The sequence below is a fragment of the Sciurus vulgaris genome (genome assembly GCF_902686455.1).
Source record: "Sciurus vulgaris genome assembly, chromosome: 13".
Taxonomy (NCBI): Eukaryota; Metazoa; Chordata; class Mammalia; order Rodentia; family Sciuridae; genus Sciurus; species Sciurus vulgaris.
The window spans coordinates 27,766,726-27,781,024 of record NC_136474.1 but is presented as its reverse complement, the minus strand read 5'-3'; the positions used below and the strand labels follow the sequence as shown (position 1 = coordinate 27,781,024).

The 14,299-nt window shown below is 37.6% G+C and overlaps 1 protein-coding gene across 1 annotated transcript in view; it reads right to left on the bottom strand.

Annotated features, from left to right (window-relative positions):
* Positions 1-1,445: 1,445 nt before the first annotated feature.
* The window catches only part of SPIN1 (spindlin 1), a 71,633-nt gene continuing 58,779 nt past the window's right edge, over positions 1,446-14,299 (bottom strand). The window contains 3 exon segments of the mRNA XM_079109074.1: positions 1,446-4,862; positions 4,865-5,050; positions 9,504-9,737. Coding sequence (XP_078965200.1) covers positions 4,804-4,862; positions 4,865-5,050; positions 9,504-9,737 — 479 coding nt within the window. The 3' untranslated portion in view covers positions 1,446-4,803.

Sequence of the window (14,299 nt, the reverse complement as noted above, 5' to 3'; positions counted from 1 at the left end):
AGACGCCTATATTCTAGGACTGACGTAAAACCCTTGATGAGGCTCAATTTGGAAATAAAACCCTTTCTTGCAATCAACTCATGAAATGGGGTTACAAAACATTATTCGTGGTGATTACATGGTAGATTACGCAAATCACCCCACTGAACTCATCTAACTATGAGGCATCCAGAGAGCAGTTCACGGTATAAAGCCGAGGGTTGAGGTTCCCACTGCTCCTGTACATAAGGTCGAGGGCTGGAGTTCTCATTGCCCCTGTAATCCTGGGCAGTAGCCTCTAGCCCCTGCCCAATCCTCACCTGTAAATCAGGGGAGAGTGGTATCTTCTTTGCTGAATAGAACCTAAACAATGAAATATGTAGCACATGCTCAGTAAGGTACTCCTTAAGTATTTACTAATTCTTTATCAACACCAAATGCTTTTATCATCACTGAGCTTCACTGCACCAGAAACTTCAAACAGAGGCTCCATCATTCCAACTGTCCCACAGAGAGTGATAAACACAGACTTCATTTATTGGCTTACAAATACTAGTCATCAAATTTCACCCTTCAGACTAAGAATGGTAACATTATTAGGAAACACTAAGCTGTGCCTTCAACAGACACCAATGAGATTAGTCAATCTGCCCCCAGCAAGGAAGGTTAGGGAACCTAGACTGAGGAGAGCATCTGTGCCTCCCAACAACTTCGACCCTCCTGCAGCCTTCGCCCCTCAGGCCAGGTGGACTCTGTCCTCCACCTGATTCAGAGGCTCCTGTGGTTTGGGTGAGAGCTGCCTCACCAATACCAGCCAAGTAGGTGTTCTGCAGCCTAGGTTCACATTTATCCCTCACCAAGCATCAATCATTATTTTAAAAGCAGGGAAAAGGTGACCTTCCCTAACTTGGCCTAAACTGGCATGTAGTCCTTTGGATAGAGTCAATTGGGAAACACTGGGGCGGAGAGAAGAAACTAAGTAAAGTGCACATCATAAACTCTGCATTCGACCTGCTGTATAAAACTACCAAGATAAAATACAGAACACACAGAGGTGTTAATATCACCTTCATTTCTTCATCCTTAGCACTGTGGACTGAGACTATTCACTGTCAGAGTCTCACTGATGGATATTTAAATATAAAGGTATATTCAAAGGAAAAAATAGATGTGATGGTATAAAATACACATTATTTAATTCTACTTAAAATTGTTTAAAATTTTGATAAACCAAAAATTTATTATTGTTAAATCCTAAAATTTAACAGTTAAGATAACTGCAATATTGATTACTGCCCCCACCCTTTCAAGTATTATTGAAAGTTAGCAAACAAAACTTCTATTTCTTTGTTTCTATTCGTATCTGACATTTACACATGCTGAAAAAGATTATTTGACTTAAAAACATTTTTCAGAAGCAGTTTTAACACATCACATTTTGCTCAGGAGCACAAAATTTACAGTCAGAAGTTGCACATAAAGGGTTTATTTTAAATGTTTTAAGGATAGGATAGAGTTACATCATAATTATAAAAATTACTTACAGAATTAACAGATTTATATTGTGTATACTTCTAAATGCAGAGAACAGGGAACTGTCTACACATTGTATAAAATAAAATTAAAATTAAAAATGAATTCAAGCTCGAATGATGAGGTCATTTACCTAGTTTTAAAATGTGAACACGAAGACCTCTGAACTATACACATTCATTCAAACTGCACTAATGATGGAAAATACAAAGAGCGCAGCATTTCCAAGGAACCACAGTCATTTCCACCGTAATTAGTCATAATAATTGTTCCTGTTTTATCTTTGGAGAACTTTCATTTTTTAAGACAATCAGTTTAAGAGTGTTTTCAGGCACTACAATTTGTGACAATCAGAACAGTCTTCAAATGGGTCTACAGTGTTCAGAGATTCAAGCCCAATGCACTTCGGGGTTTGGCACATAAAACAATAGAAATGAAATCTGGTTTAGAAGTAACTGTGATTTTTTAAAGAATGCACAGTCCCTTCAAATGCTGCATGACATATACAACTGGAAAATCACCTTCTGTTGGCACTACATTTGCTTCACCAGTGCATTTTTATCCTACAACCACTAGAACAGCACAGTAAGCAAATATACAGGAAACTGAAATTAAAAAAAAATAAAGAAAGAAAACAAAACCTAAATATCTTTAACATGCAATTTTAGTTATTACATTGAACATTCTACTTAGAATAGAGCATGCAAAAAAGGATGGTCTGCTTTTACGGTTCTCTGAAGTTTTACGTGGCAGCCTGACATCACACACGCACGCACACACAACACAATACTAGAGCAGGTAAATGAGAAAGGCCAATAAATTTTATACATAGTCATGTCTTGTGTTTTCACAAGTCCCATGAAAATTTTGGAAATTAATGTTGAATTCCTAGAACAAGGAACCAACATTCAGATACCAGAAAAATGCAAGCAATGCATGCAGATCTGAAACATGAGCCTAAAACGAAGCCCAAGATAAGTGGGCTTGGGAGCAGAATTAGTCACAGAGTCGTTAAATGTGGTGTAAGCCACAAAAATAAAAAAATTTAAAAAAATTTAAAAATGGGGGAAAAAATGGAAAAACAACCAAAAAACAAACAAACAAAAAGACCCTTTCCCTTCCCTCAGCCCTAAAGGCAACAAATGGAACAATGATTAAAAACATTATCTTCATCATTATCATCGTGTTGCATTCCTCTAGAGACTGGGAGATTGTGGGTATATTAAAGTCGCTAAAGCAGCTTGCAGAAAATACCACAATGCAAGTCATTAGGTAATGCTAGAAGTGTTTCAATTGACCCAACCCTCAGAATAATACTTCAAAAGGAACTTTATTTTCCGGCCTGAAGTCACTGCACCATATTCTGCACACTGTCTGTGCGTGCTGGACACACTCGCGGACTTGTGCCACAAATGTCAGTATGGGCTCCAGGAGCCAGGCTCAGCTTTGAGATTTACATGCAGGGGAAAAAAAGAGCACGTCTGCAGGACAACACCTGCTCACACACGCACAGAAAGCATCTATGACTAGGGTATCACAATGCTTTGAGAAGCTTGTCCCTGGCTGCCCGTGGTGAAGCCCTGAGCACAGGGCAACTCAGCCAGGGAGAGAAGAAAACTGAGGTACTGTGTTCACATGGTGAGCGGTCATTACCATCCAGAAGCACAAGGCACAAGCCCTCGTGAAGGCCAAAACGGGCATCGAGCAAACCATGCGTTGTGAGGCTACGGAATGATTTCTAACATCAAGAACAGCCCCAACAGAGATCATTCGGGACCCTCAAAAACCTCTGGTGTTTGGCTGACAGCATGCATGTGTAGGTTCTGCCCCAACCACAGGTTAAGTTTCCACAAGAGACTGGTTTCGCATACTGCCTTCTCCTGGCTGTCACCAGGTTCTTTCAAAACAAAGGGAGAGTAGCCATCTGGCTGATCAACCAACCACATTTGTGATTCTATTTCAGTGTCAAACAACCTTGCAAGAATAAACCATGAAAGGACTCTGTGGCGAAGGGCTGCTATTACACCCACAAGCCAACACAGATGACTGGGCCTTCTACGGTAACACATCACTGACATGCAAACCCCGAGGGGTCAATGAAGGGAATGAACCCACATTAACAGCACACCTGGAAGTAAGAACAAACACCACCACAAAAGATGTCAAGAGATTAAGCTGTTATTTGTCCAGACATTTTTTGAGGGGGAAAAGCAGGAGGGAAGGGACAGGGAAGAGGCCTTCTGACCATCATCAATTATAGTAATAAAAATTAGAAAGTCCCAGAGAACTTGATAGGAGGCAACAAGGCCATCCTTAAAACTTACACTTCTAATATAAAAACACTGTTCTTCCAGGAACTTACCACATACTCACAAACCACTGATGTACTGTTGCCTTTTAAATCCATGTACTAAATTTAAGATTACTGGTGTATACAAATAACAAACCAAATATGCCTTCCAAAACACACCTGTATTATACCATGTGAACCAAGGACCTGGGCTTTGCTAAAATATTCATGATTAAAATGTAAACAAAAATTTTTTTACAAAGCTTAGAAATAAAGGCAGCCTTTTACCCAGATTTCTCACCAGTTTACCAAATTCTAATGTAGGTCATTAACTGTTCACAAATGATTCATTTCTGGACTTATGGTTTAAAGCCTCCAGATTGAAAAGGTGCTCTGAACTTCTGACTTTCAAAACAACTTGAACATCCCTATGTGCTTCCTGTGCCTCAATTTAATTTTAAATAAAGAGCAGGAATATCATAAATATGACTGACTTAAGTCAACAACTCCTGTTAAACTGGAGAAAACAGTATCACCCCTCATCCCAATCCACAAGGAAAGGACTGCCAGTGGCGCGTGTGTGCATGTGCACCTCTGTGTGTGTGTACATATTATACACATGGGCACACAGATACAGAGAGAGACAAGTAGATATAGGTACATATATCTCAAAAAAGGCAGTAACAAAAATACCAAACTATGCTTGCATTGTGGCAGCGGAATAAGACAGTGTTAGAGTGAAGGGGGTAATGGTTAGGATCTATTACAGATTTAAATGACTATGATACTAGCTTAATTTTTACCAAACTTGCCTGTAACTCCCCTCCCAACAGACAGACAGACTTACAAGAGAAGGAGTCCTCCTTACACAAAATGCTTTGTGTTCACATCAATCTGTACTATTCAGAACAAAACCAGTTCTGCTGGCAGAGATTGTGGGTTCGCAGGGACATTTAAGCTTTCATTAAACTGGAAAGCAATCAAGTCTTTATGTCTACAAATTATACATTTAATAGTTCCACAAATTTGGCAAAGTTCATGATGACATCTAGGATGTTTTCACCAAATCGTAGACATAAATATGGAAATCATCATCAAACTTGATGAAATAGACGGATGGTTTGGCTTCTACTTGATGAATGACCATGCCAGTCCTTTTCGAGCCATCTTCTTTGGCATATTCCACTTGTTTGCCTACCAGGCTGTCCACAACTTCTCCTGGTTCCCTTTCTGCTGGAGGTGAGTCATCTGTATTCAAAGAAAGAAAAGGAAAAGAGGGGGAAAAAAAAAACAAAAAAAAAACTTAAATCAGTTTTAGATACCAACTCATGTTTAACAATTTAAAAAATTTTTTAAGTATCCTGAATTCATCATCATCATCTGGACTAGCAGTCAGCTAACTTTTTATTGATGGGTCTTATGGTTTCTGTCCCAACCATTTTAACTCTGCCACTACAACAGGAAAGCAGTCAAGGTCGATATAGTAATGAATAAATGTGCTATATTGCAATAAAACACTACAAAATGGTTTGTCAATGACCTGACTAGATTGATGTATAAATTTTTTTTAAATGATAACCCAAAATTATTCTGGCTCATGTTAAATTATTGCTATAATTACTTTAAAATTCCAGAAACTTCTAAACATTTCAAAGCAGACAATTCCTATAGGGATTACTTGAGAACATGCTATTTTTACATTTAAAATGTCTATAATTATTGGTTTTATTGTGAATCTCAACTTCAATTTACATTTTACATTATCTTCCTAACCAACTTTAAAATTTAAAAATGCCCCATACTTTTAAAATAGGCGCTATCTGAACTCTATCCCCAAGCCAAGTATAACAGAATCTCTAAGGATGGTCTAGATGTTTGTACTGTCTACAAGGGTGCAAGGGAAATGAAACGCCCTACAAGCTTTAGGAAAACACAAAAATAAGCAGCAAACCATCACCACCAAAAACAAAAAATACAGTGAAAAAGAGAAGGGGTGTGTGTGATACAAGGCAGTTACAATTCTAATAAAATCCTTAGAGGTTCTGAATAACTCAAGGTTCCTTTCCTGACAGTAACAGATGGTCTTCAGGTATGGTGACAAGACATCCAAGTTGCACAAGGCAGTCTGTGTTGTACTGGTGTGCTTAGTAATAGCACACCATTTTGTTTTCACAAGGTCTAGTTTGGATATTTTATGTATTTAATTAGCAGTAGTTTGAATTGCAACAAATTTTCTCACTAAATGACACTCCAAAAACTGCTCTTCTGATCTCTGGTATCAATAAGCTATACACAATACAAATTCAACACCTGCAAATATTCAGTTCTCTGAAAAAGGAAAACAGAAAGGTGTCTAAGCTGAAATCTGTACTTCAAAACTCTCTTCCCTCAAGCAGCAGCCATACTTTCACAGAACTTGAGTCTTAAAAAGAATTCCAAATACATAATTGCACACAAACTTCACAGTGACTGAGAGAATCAAGGGACACCTGCCGAAGCAAACTTTATCAGTGACAGGGCTGGGACTTGAGGCAGTGATAGGACCACTTCAGGATTCTTTATATCAGAGCATCACCATGGTTTCTAATGGTAAAAGGACTTCCACGCTGCTCACAAAAACTTTAGAAATTTGGAGAAAGGAATGAAAAGGGCGAGAAGCAATTAGAAAGGTAACTGCCCTGTTTTTAGGTTAAGAGCACTTGCTTTGACTGTAAAAATATTAAAAATGAACTTCATACAAGTGGAGGAGTATTTTTAGGGAATATTGTAATGAAAATTTAATTTCGAAGTATCTACTATTATTCCTTTATAACAAGTGCACATTTTTTTAAAAAAAATCTAAGAAGCAGAAATTCAAGGTCAGATGAGCAGATGTGTAATGTCACTGATTTCTTCATAGGAAGAACTTAAGGAAAAAACAAAAGAAATACAGACAACTATCATACACTAACCTAAGGAGTGTCCATAAGTCACTTCTGTCCTTGGCCAGGAATCCATGTTTTAGAGGAAAGGATATGAAAAAATTTAAAATAGGTTTATTAAAAATAATAATAATAAGAGACTGGACAGAGTGGCATATGCCTGTAATGCCAGGGACTCAGGAGGCTGAGGCAAGAGCATCATAAAGGTCAGCCTCAGCAACTTAGTGAGACTCTGACTCGGGGGGAAAAGAAAGCTGGGATGTGGGGATGTGACTCAATGGTAAAATGCCTCTGATTCAGTTCCTAGTACCCCTCCCCCCAAAACAGAAAAAGAAAAAAATTCCACTCACAACAGAAACAAAAAGAATATAATATTTAGGAGCAAGTTTAACAAAAGCCATGCAAAACTTATACTCAGAATATTACAAAACATTAATGAAAGAAGTAAAATATCTCAACAGATGGAAAAATATCCATGCTCACAGACTGGAAGGCTTATTAAGATTTGTTAACACCACTAACATGGCAATACTCCACAAACTTATCTACAGATTTGACACAGCCCCTCTTGGGATATCAGCAGACTTCTTTGTAGAAACTGACGAGCAGATTTTAAAACTTGGACAAAAGTGCAAGGGACCCAAGATAGACAAAGAAATCCTGGAAATGCATAAATTAAGAGGACTCTCACTTCCTGATTTCATACTTTAACTGCAAAGCAACATAATCAAGACAGTGTGGGAGTTGCATAACAGACAAACAAATGGTGAGAGTTCAGAAATAATATACATGGGCAACTGATCTTCAACAAGGAAAAACAAGGTCAAAGCCATTCTATGGGAAAAGGGAAAGTTTTCAAAAAATGGTACTCAGACAGATAGACAATATATAAAAGAATTACTGTTTTATCTCAGGTCATACACAAAAATTAATTCACAATGTAAAAAGGTATAAGACTCTCAGAAGAAAACTCAGGCGTAGATCTTTATGACCTTGGATTTACCAAGAGATTCTTCAGTATGACCCCAAAAGCACCCCAAGTAAAGGGAAAATAAATATAAATTGGACACAAAAGTTCAAAACTTTAATGCCTCAAAGAAAATGAAAAAAGACAACCAAAAAGTATGGGAGAAAGCATTTGCAAAACAGGTATCTGATTTAGGACTTATATCTAGAACGCTGACTTACAACCTAGTAATAAGACAACTTGAAAATCAGCAGGAGGCCAGTCACAGTGAAATGACAAGAAGCCCAGATAGGAAGACTGCAAGTTCAAAGGCAGCCTCAAAAACTCAGGGAAACCCCATCTCAAAATAAAAAAGAGAGGGTGGGGGACACCCACAGGAAATCTTAATAGACATTTCACCAAAGAAGATACCCAATGTCCAATGAGGACATGAAAAGATCCCTTTGATATCTTTAATCTTTGATTAGTAAAAAAACTAATCAAAACCACAATAAGATACCACTTCATACTCTCTAGTAGCATTTCTTGCCAGGTAAAGCCAAGCATTGGTGAGTATGTGGAAAAAGTAGAACCCTCATAAACTGCTAGTAAGAGTGTAAAATACAGTTCTTTGAAAATCAGCCTGGCAGTTTACCATTAAACCATTACCATTATGAACCAGCAATTCTACTTCTCAGTACATTCCCAAGTGAACTGAAAACAAGTGTCCACACCTAAACTTGTATACAAATATTTGCATAAACATTCATAATAACCAAAAGGTTGAAATAACCCAAATGTTCATCAATGGGTAAACAAATAAAATGTGGTATTATTCATACAGAAGAATCATATTTGGTCACTGAAAGGAATGAAGTAATAATACACGTTGTAACGTAATGAATCCTGGAAACATGCTAAGTAAAAAGAAGCTAGTTACAAAGGACCCCTATGCTACATAATCCATGAACAAGAAAGTTCAGGACAGGAAAATATCTATACAGAAAGCTAATTATTGGTTGTTTAATGCTGTGAGGAACTGCTGTGAAGAAGGGGTGGGGGGAGATAAGGGAAAAGGAGCTAAAAGATACAAAGTTCCTTTTAATGTGAAGGAAATGTTCTAAAACTGCTGTGAGACTGCAGGTATTTGTGAATACACTGATATTCATAAAAGCCACTGTATTTTACAGTAAATGGGTTAACTATAAAGTATAGAAATTATATCACAATAAACTTTTTAAAACCAGGCTTTGATAAAAGCAGGTTACAATGTTTTCTATTTTCCCCACATGGTATTTAATTTCCTGTGACCACTTGTGGAAATAGCTAATGGTCAGTCTAAATACTGACCCAGTGATCTAGTTGTTACTGAAAGGTTCCCCAATTCAACAGTTTTCTGAAGTTAGTATTCTTTAAAGTCAAATATGTAAAGATAAAATGATCAAATTAGTTTCAAAATAATTCAGTTGGGGGAGAAGATAAAACAAGACTGGAAATGAGTTGTTCAAGCTGAGTGGTATGAATTTATTTTACTCTTCCCTACATCTTCATGTATTTTTAAATAAAAGAAATAATACAAAGTAATGTTAATAACTTAAATTCAAAATAACCTTCATTTTATTTCAAAGGCCAAACAAAAGTGACTATCAAACATTTTCTGATCTACAATTCATGGCTAGAGGGTGAGAAATTGTACTACCTATGTTTATAAGTGACTAAAAGAACAACATGGTCAAAATTTTTTTAAAAAGCTGCAAAACAAGTTAATTACCTGATGTTAAACTCCAAATTCTTTTTGAATCATCAAAAATAAAGGTTGTCAACATATACTCACTGGAGTCAGGCATGATGCGAAGGTCGCCTTCTTTGTAATCATCTAGCAGCTGGTACATGTACAAGACAGGGTCCTTCTCATAGGTGATGTAGAACCACGTGTTCATGACAGGTGCTCGTGCCAAGACCATTCCCCTCCACTCATCTTTAGAGCCATCCTCTGTCTCAAACATATGTTCCACCGCTTTGCCAATCATTGTGTCTGCCAAGTGTGCATCGCTGATCCGAGATGTTGCTGGGGATTTGAAGAAAAAAAAAAGAGGGAGGGTTTGGCTAAGTGTTTTGCTGTTTATTTACTATAAAGACTGAATTTATTAAATGAGGTTACCTGAAATTTTGTCCATACATTAGCAAACATAATACCACCAAGAGTGAGGCTTTCAGAAGTACAACCATCAAACAAAGCCACAGCCCAGAGACAAATGTGATGGGAAGTATTTTGGACCAAATCAGGTAACTGAATCTTTTATTTTTTCTGGACTCCTCTGTTCTCAGCACTGTGCCTAAATCAGAATTTTTTAGTTGTTCAAAGTATAAAGTATTTGTTGTTACTGCTTAATGGTCACTTTAAAGAGATGATTTCAGACTTAGAACAGTTGCAAAAATACAGTTCTTGTATACAGTTCACCTTGCTTGCGCCTTTGTATTAACTCCCAAGAACATTTACTAAAACAGATGAACATATTCAAGGTGTGAGATTCTTTTTGTTTTAAATGAAACTGATGATTTTTCTCATCCACCTTATTTCCATCTTCTGTTAAAGCATAGTTTTTACTCTTGCCCCTACAATGTATTCTCCATAGCAACCAGTGATCGCTGTGACATTTACATCAGACTGGGCCATTTAAAATGTCCCCATGTCTTCCCTGCATAATTTGACAACCAACCAATCCTCCCCAAGGCCCCTGGCCTGGGTCATCTAGCCTCTGCCCTCCAATTTACCATCTTCCTCCTCACTGTCCATACCTCATACTATTCCTAGATGACCCTGCTAACCCTTCCCAGTTGTACAAGTTCACCTCTTCCCAGAACACCCCTGCATCATGTTCCCTCTGGGGAAGCTCTCCATGACCCCACCAATCCTAGTCATGTTACCCAGCTGTATTTCTTAACAACATTCCCCATTATCTAGTTACCTTATTTTTTATTTGTTTACTGCCTGAACATCCTCATGAAAGCAATGGCCTTCCCCTACATTTCTAATACCTAGTTTGGAGCTTAATATTTGTTGTAGTGAAGTAGGACAGAAGAGGCTGGACACCAAAGACATTTTCAGGAAGCAGGTTTATTGACTGCAGTTGGTCCAGAGAGGGCTATCACCTAAAGTTCTCTGAACAAAGATTTTGGAAATTCTTTGAACTTTATATCCAGTGGGAGGAGGGACTTGGAGGTTTTACATAAAAGTAATTTTTCTTCTGTGTGTTCTCAAAAGGTGCTCTTCGCCCTATTTCTTAACACAGTCAGGGATTTTACAGAGTATACATCAAGTATGCAGTTAAATTTAGTTTTTGCAAGACAGAGCAGAGAACAGGAAATAGGGTGTCTAATCACACTAAGCCCTTCTGCAGAGATGGTGACTGATACTTTGTTAACAAGAGCAACCAGGGTGAGGGTCTCTGGAGAAGTTTAATTAAGATGCATTGGTGGAGGGGGTGCCACTACAGCAGGCCTTCATCAGACACTCAGGAGACTGGGAGCACGGGCCTCCCCAATAGCACAGACACAGCCCTACTCTATGATGCTTTTATAAGTAGGGAGAGTGGTCCACATCCCAGCCACTGGGGAGGCTGAGGCAGAAGGATTCCCAGTTCAAGGCCAGCCTCAGCAACTTAGGGAGGTCCTAAGCAACTTAGTGAGCCCTTGTCTGAAAAAATTAAATTAATAAAAGGAGCTGGGGATACAGCTCAGCAGTACAGCAAGCACCCCTGAGTTCAAACCCTAGTACCCAAACAAAAAAGTAGGTGGAAAACTAGTGGCTGTATTTTTTAATGCTGGGTAAATTATGAAGACCCTCTCAACTTTAAGGTTTCTCCAGTCCTCAAATTTTAGACCACAATCTAAAAACAGATCAGCACTCCCATTTTACTCATTCATCAGGTTTCTACCTCTCTCAAAAGGAACACAAATTTAAGTTTCTTAATAAACGTTCTGCTATTTGATTTAATCAGGATACTCAAATACACGTGGTAGTGTGTTGTTTACATACGCAGTAACAGAAATTATGCAGAATTCCCCTCTGCACCACACCAAAAAAAAGAACAAAACCTGTCAGGCTCTTCATGCCAACAGATCTGAGATTATGACTCTCAGAACTCCTATATATTCTCAAAAATTACTGAGAACATTTAACAGCATGTTTGTATGGATTTGTATATTTACTGCTTTAGAAAATAAAACTTACAAATTTCAAAATATTTTAAAATACCTACATAGCAGTGTATTTTAAATAACTACTTGTAACGAAAGAGTCTAAGGGCACAATTTTACATTTTGTGCAAATCTCTTAACATTCAGCTTTTAAGAAGTACAACTTGTTTCTTATATCTACTTCACCATTCAACCTATTATGATCTGTTAAAATGATGTATAAAATCCAGCTTCACAAAGATAAGCTATTGAGAAAAAGTATACTAATTGTATTTAGATAGTTTGAGATTCTATGAAACTATATCAAAATTCAACAAGCTGTAGTTTCTAAATGTTAACTGCAACACAGAATCTGAAACATTTACCAATAAACTGTTCGTACTCCCCACATTAAAACCCTGTCTCCAAAATATATAAAGAACTACAATTCAACAACAAAAAACAAATAACCAGATTATAAAAGGATCAAATGACTTGAAACATTTCTCCAACCATGATATGCAAATGGCTAACAGACCCTAAGAGAAGGTCAACAGGGCTATTCAACTTCATTAATTACAAATCACAATGAAGTAATATCTCCCACCCAATGAGTAAGGAAATGCTGGGGGCGAGGAAATGCTGGCAGAGATGGAGAACTGGAACCCTTCTGCACTGTTAATGGGCTTGTAAAATGGTGCAACTGTGGAGAAAAACAATATGGCAGTTCTGCTTAGAAAATCTAAAATAGAAAAACCACATGACTGGGCAATACTACTTTTTGCACATATGACCACAAGAATCAAAAGGAGGATTTAAAGAGATATTTGTACACCAAGTTCACAGCAGCGCTATTCACAATTTTACATGCTACTAGACGTGGGTGCAACCCAAAAGTCCATTAGTGGGTGAATGGATAAACAAAAGGTGTTACGTCAGTATTATTTTCAGTGCTGAAACGGAAGGGAATCCTGTCATGTACTACTACAGGAATGAACCTTGAGTACATTATGCTGAGTGAAATCACTCAGTCAGAGAAAAGACAAATCCTATATAATACCACTTACATGCAATATCTAGAGTAGCCAAAAAGGAGAATGGTGGGTAGCTGGGGCTGGGGAAGGAAGGAGAAAAGTAGAGTCATTTAACAGCTATAAAGTTTCACATTTTCAAAATGACCAAGTTCTGAAGATCTGTTTCACAACAATGTGAACATACTGTTACTTAAAAATGGTTAAGATAGCAAATTTTATGTGATTTTTAAAAAAAAATTTCTTTCAGTTTTAGATGGACACAATGCCTGTATTTAATGTATTTATTAAATTTATGTGGTGCTGAGGATTCGAACCCAGGGCTTCACATATGCTAGGCAAGCACTCTACCACTGAGCTACAACTCCAGCCCCTGTATTATGTGCTTTATACCACAATATTTAAAAATTGTCAACTTTTAAAAACTATCAGTCTTGCCCTTTGAACAGATCTTTTACCAACGTGTGATTTGGTAACAGTGATCACTGCCTGACTGCTAAGTTATACAGACCTTGCAAAGAGACAGTGGGAAACTCCACTACACCAAGTGTGAAAGAATGACTTAGAGGGAAAACTGCATCTTAACATTATGAAAGTATTTTTGACTGCAAATCTCATGAAGGGGTTTCAGGAAACCCCAAGGGTCCCTTGACCTTGCCTTGGAAACCACTGTTGTCATTACATCCTTTTCAACTGAGAGGCTTTCTTTTTCTCCACCTTTAGCTTAAGAAAAAGGGTATTGTAGTTGCAGTCCAATGAACTGCCTGAACCAAATTAGGGAAAACTAGGTTCTTCCTACACAGAGTATAAATAAAAGGCAAATTTTTTTTAACTCAAGTATTGCAGTGACTAGTCAACAGCAAGTGGTATGAACTAAACTGGGTACCCTATATTTTGCTGAGTTGCAGAGTCACTTTTATATTCCTCTTTTCTAACTGCTTTACCACTTACAGAAGCAGTCCATGTTTCCTATTAGGAATGGGATAACCCAAAACTACAAAGAACAATATTACATAACCCTTGATCCTACCAGAGATCCTTGCTTTTTGTTTTTGTGCCCCCCCACCCCACCCCCCCACACACACATATGATGAGAAAAGGACTCGGTCATGCAGCAACATGCAGGAATTGAGTGGTTCAAGTGACCTACGAGTCTTGCATAGAAAGGGTGGAGACTAAAATTCTGGGTCAGAAAGAAAAATGCTTAATTATTATTTAGCACAATTGATATAAATGTTGGAAAACTTTTCTCAGAAGAGTTATTAACTTGTTGGGAAACTCTTGTCCCAAGAATACAATGACACAGTCTCAAGAAAAACAAAGGGAGGGGACTAGGTTAGTTTCTTCCCTTGACAATTTGACCCCAAAATTCCCAGTCACCAAGTGTAGACTGGCTGAAGTTTTTTTTTTTTTAATGGCA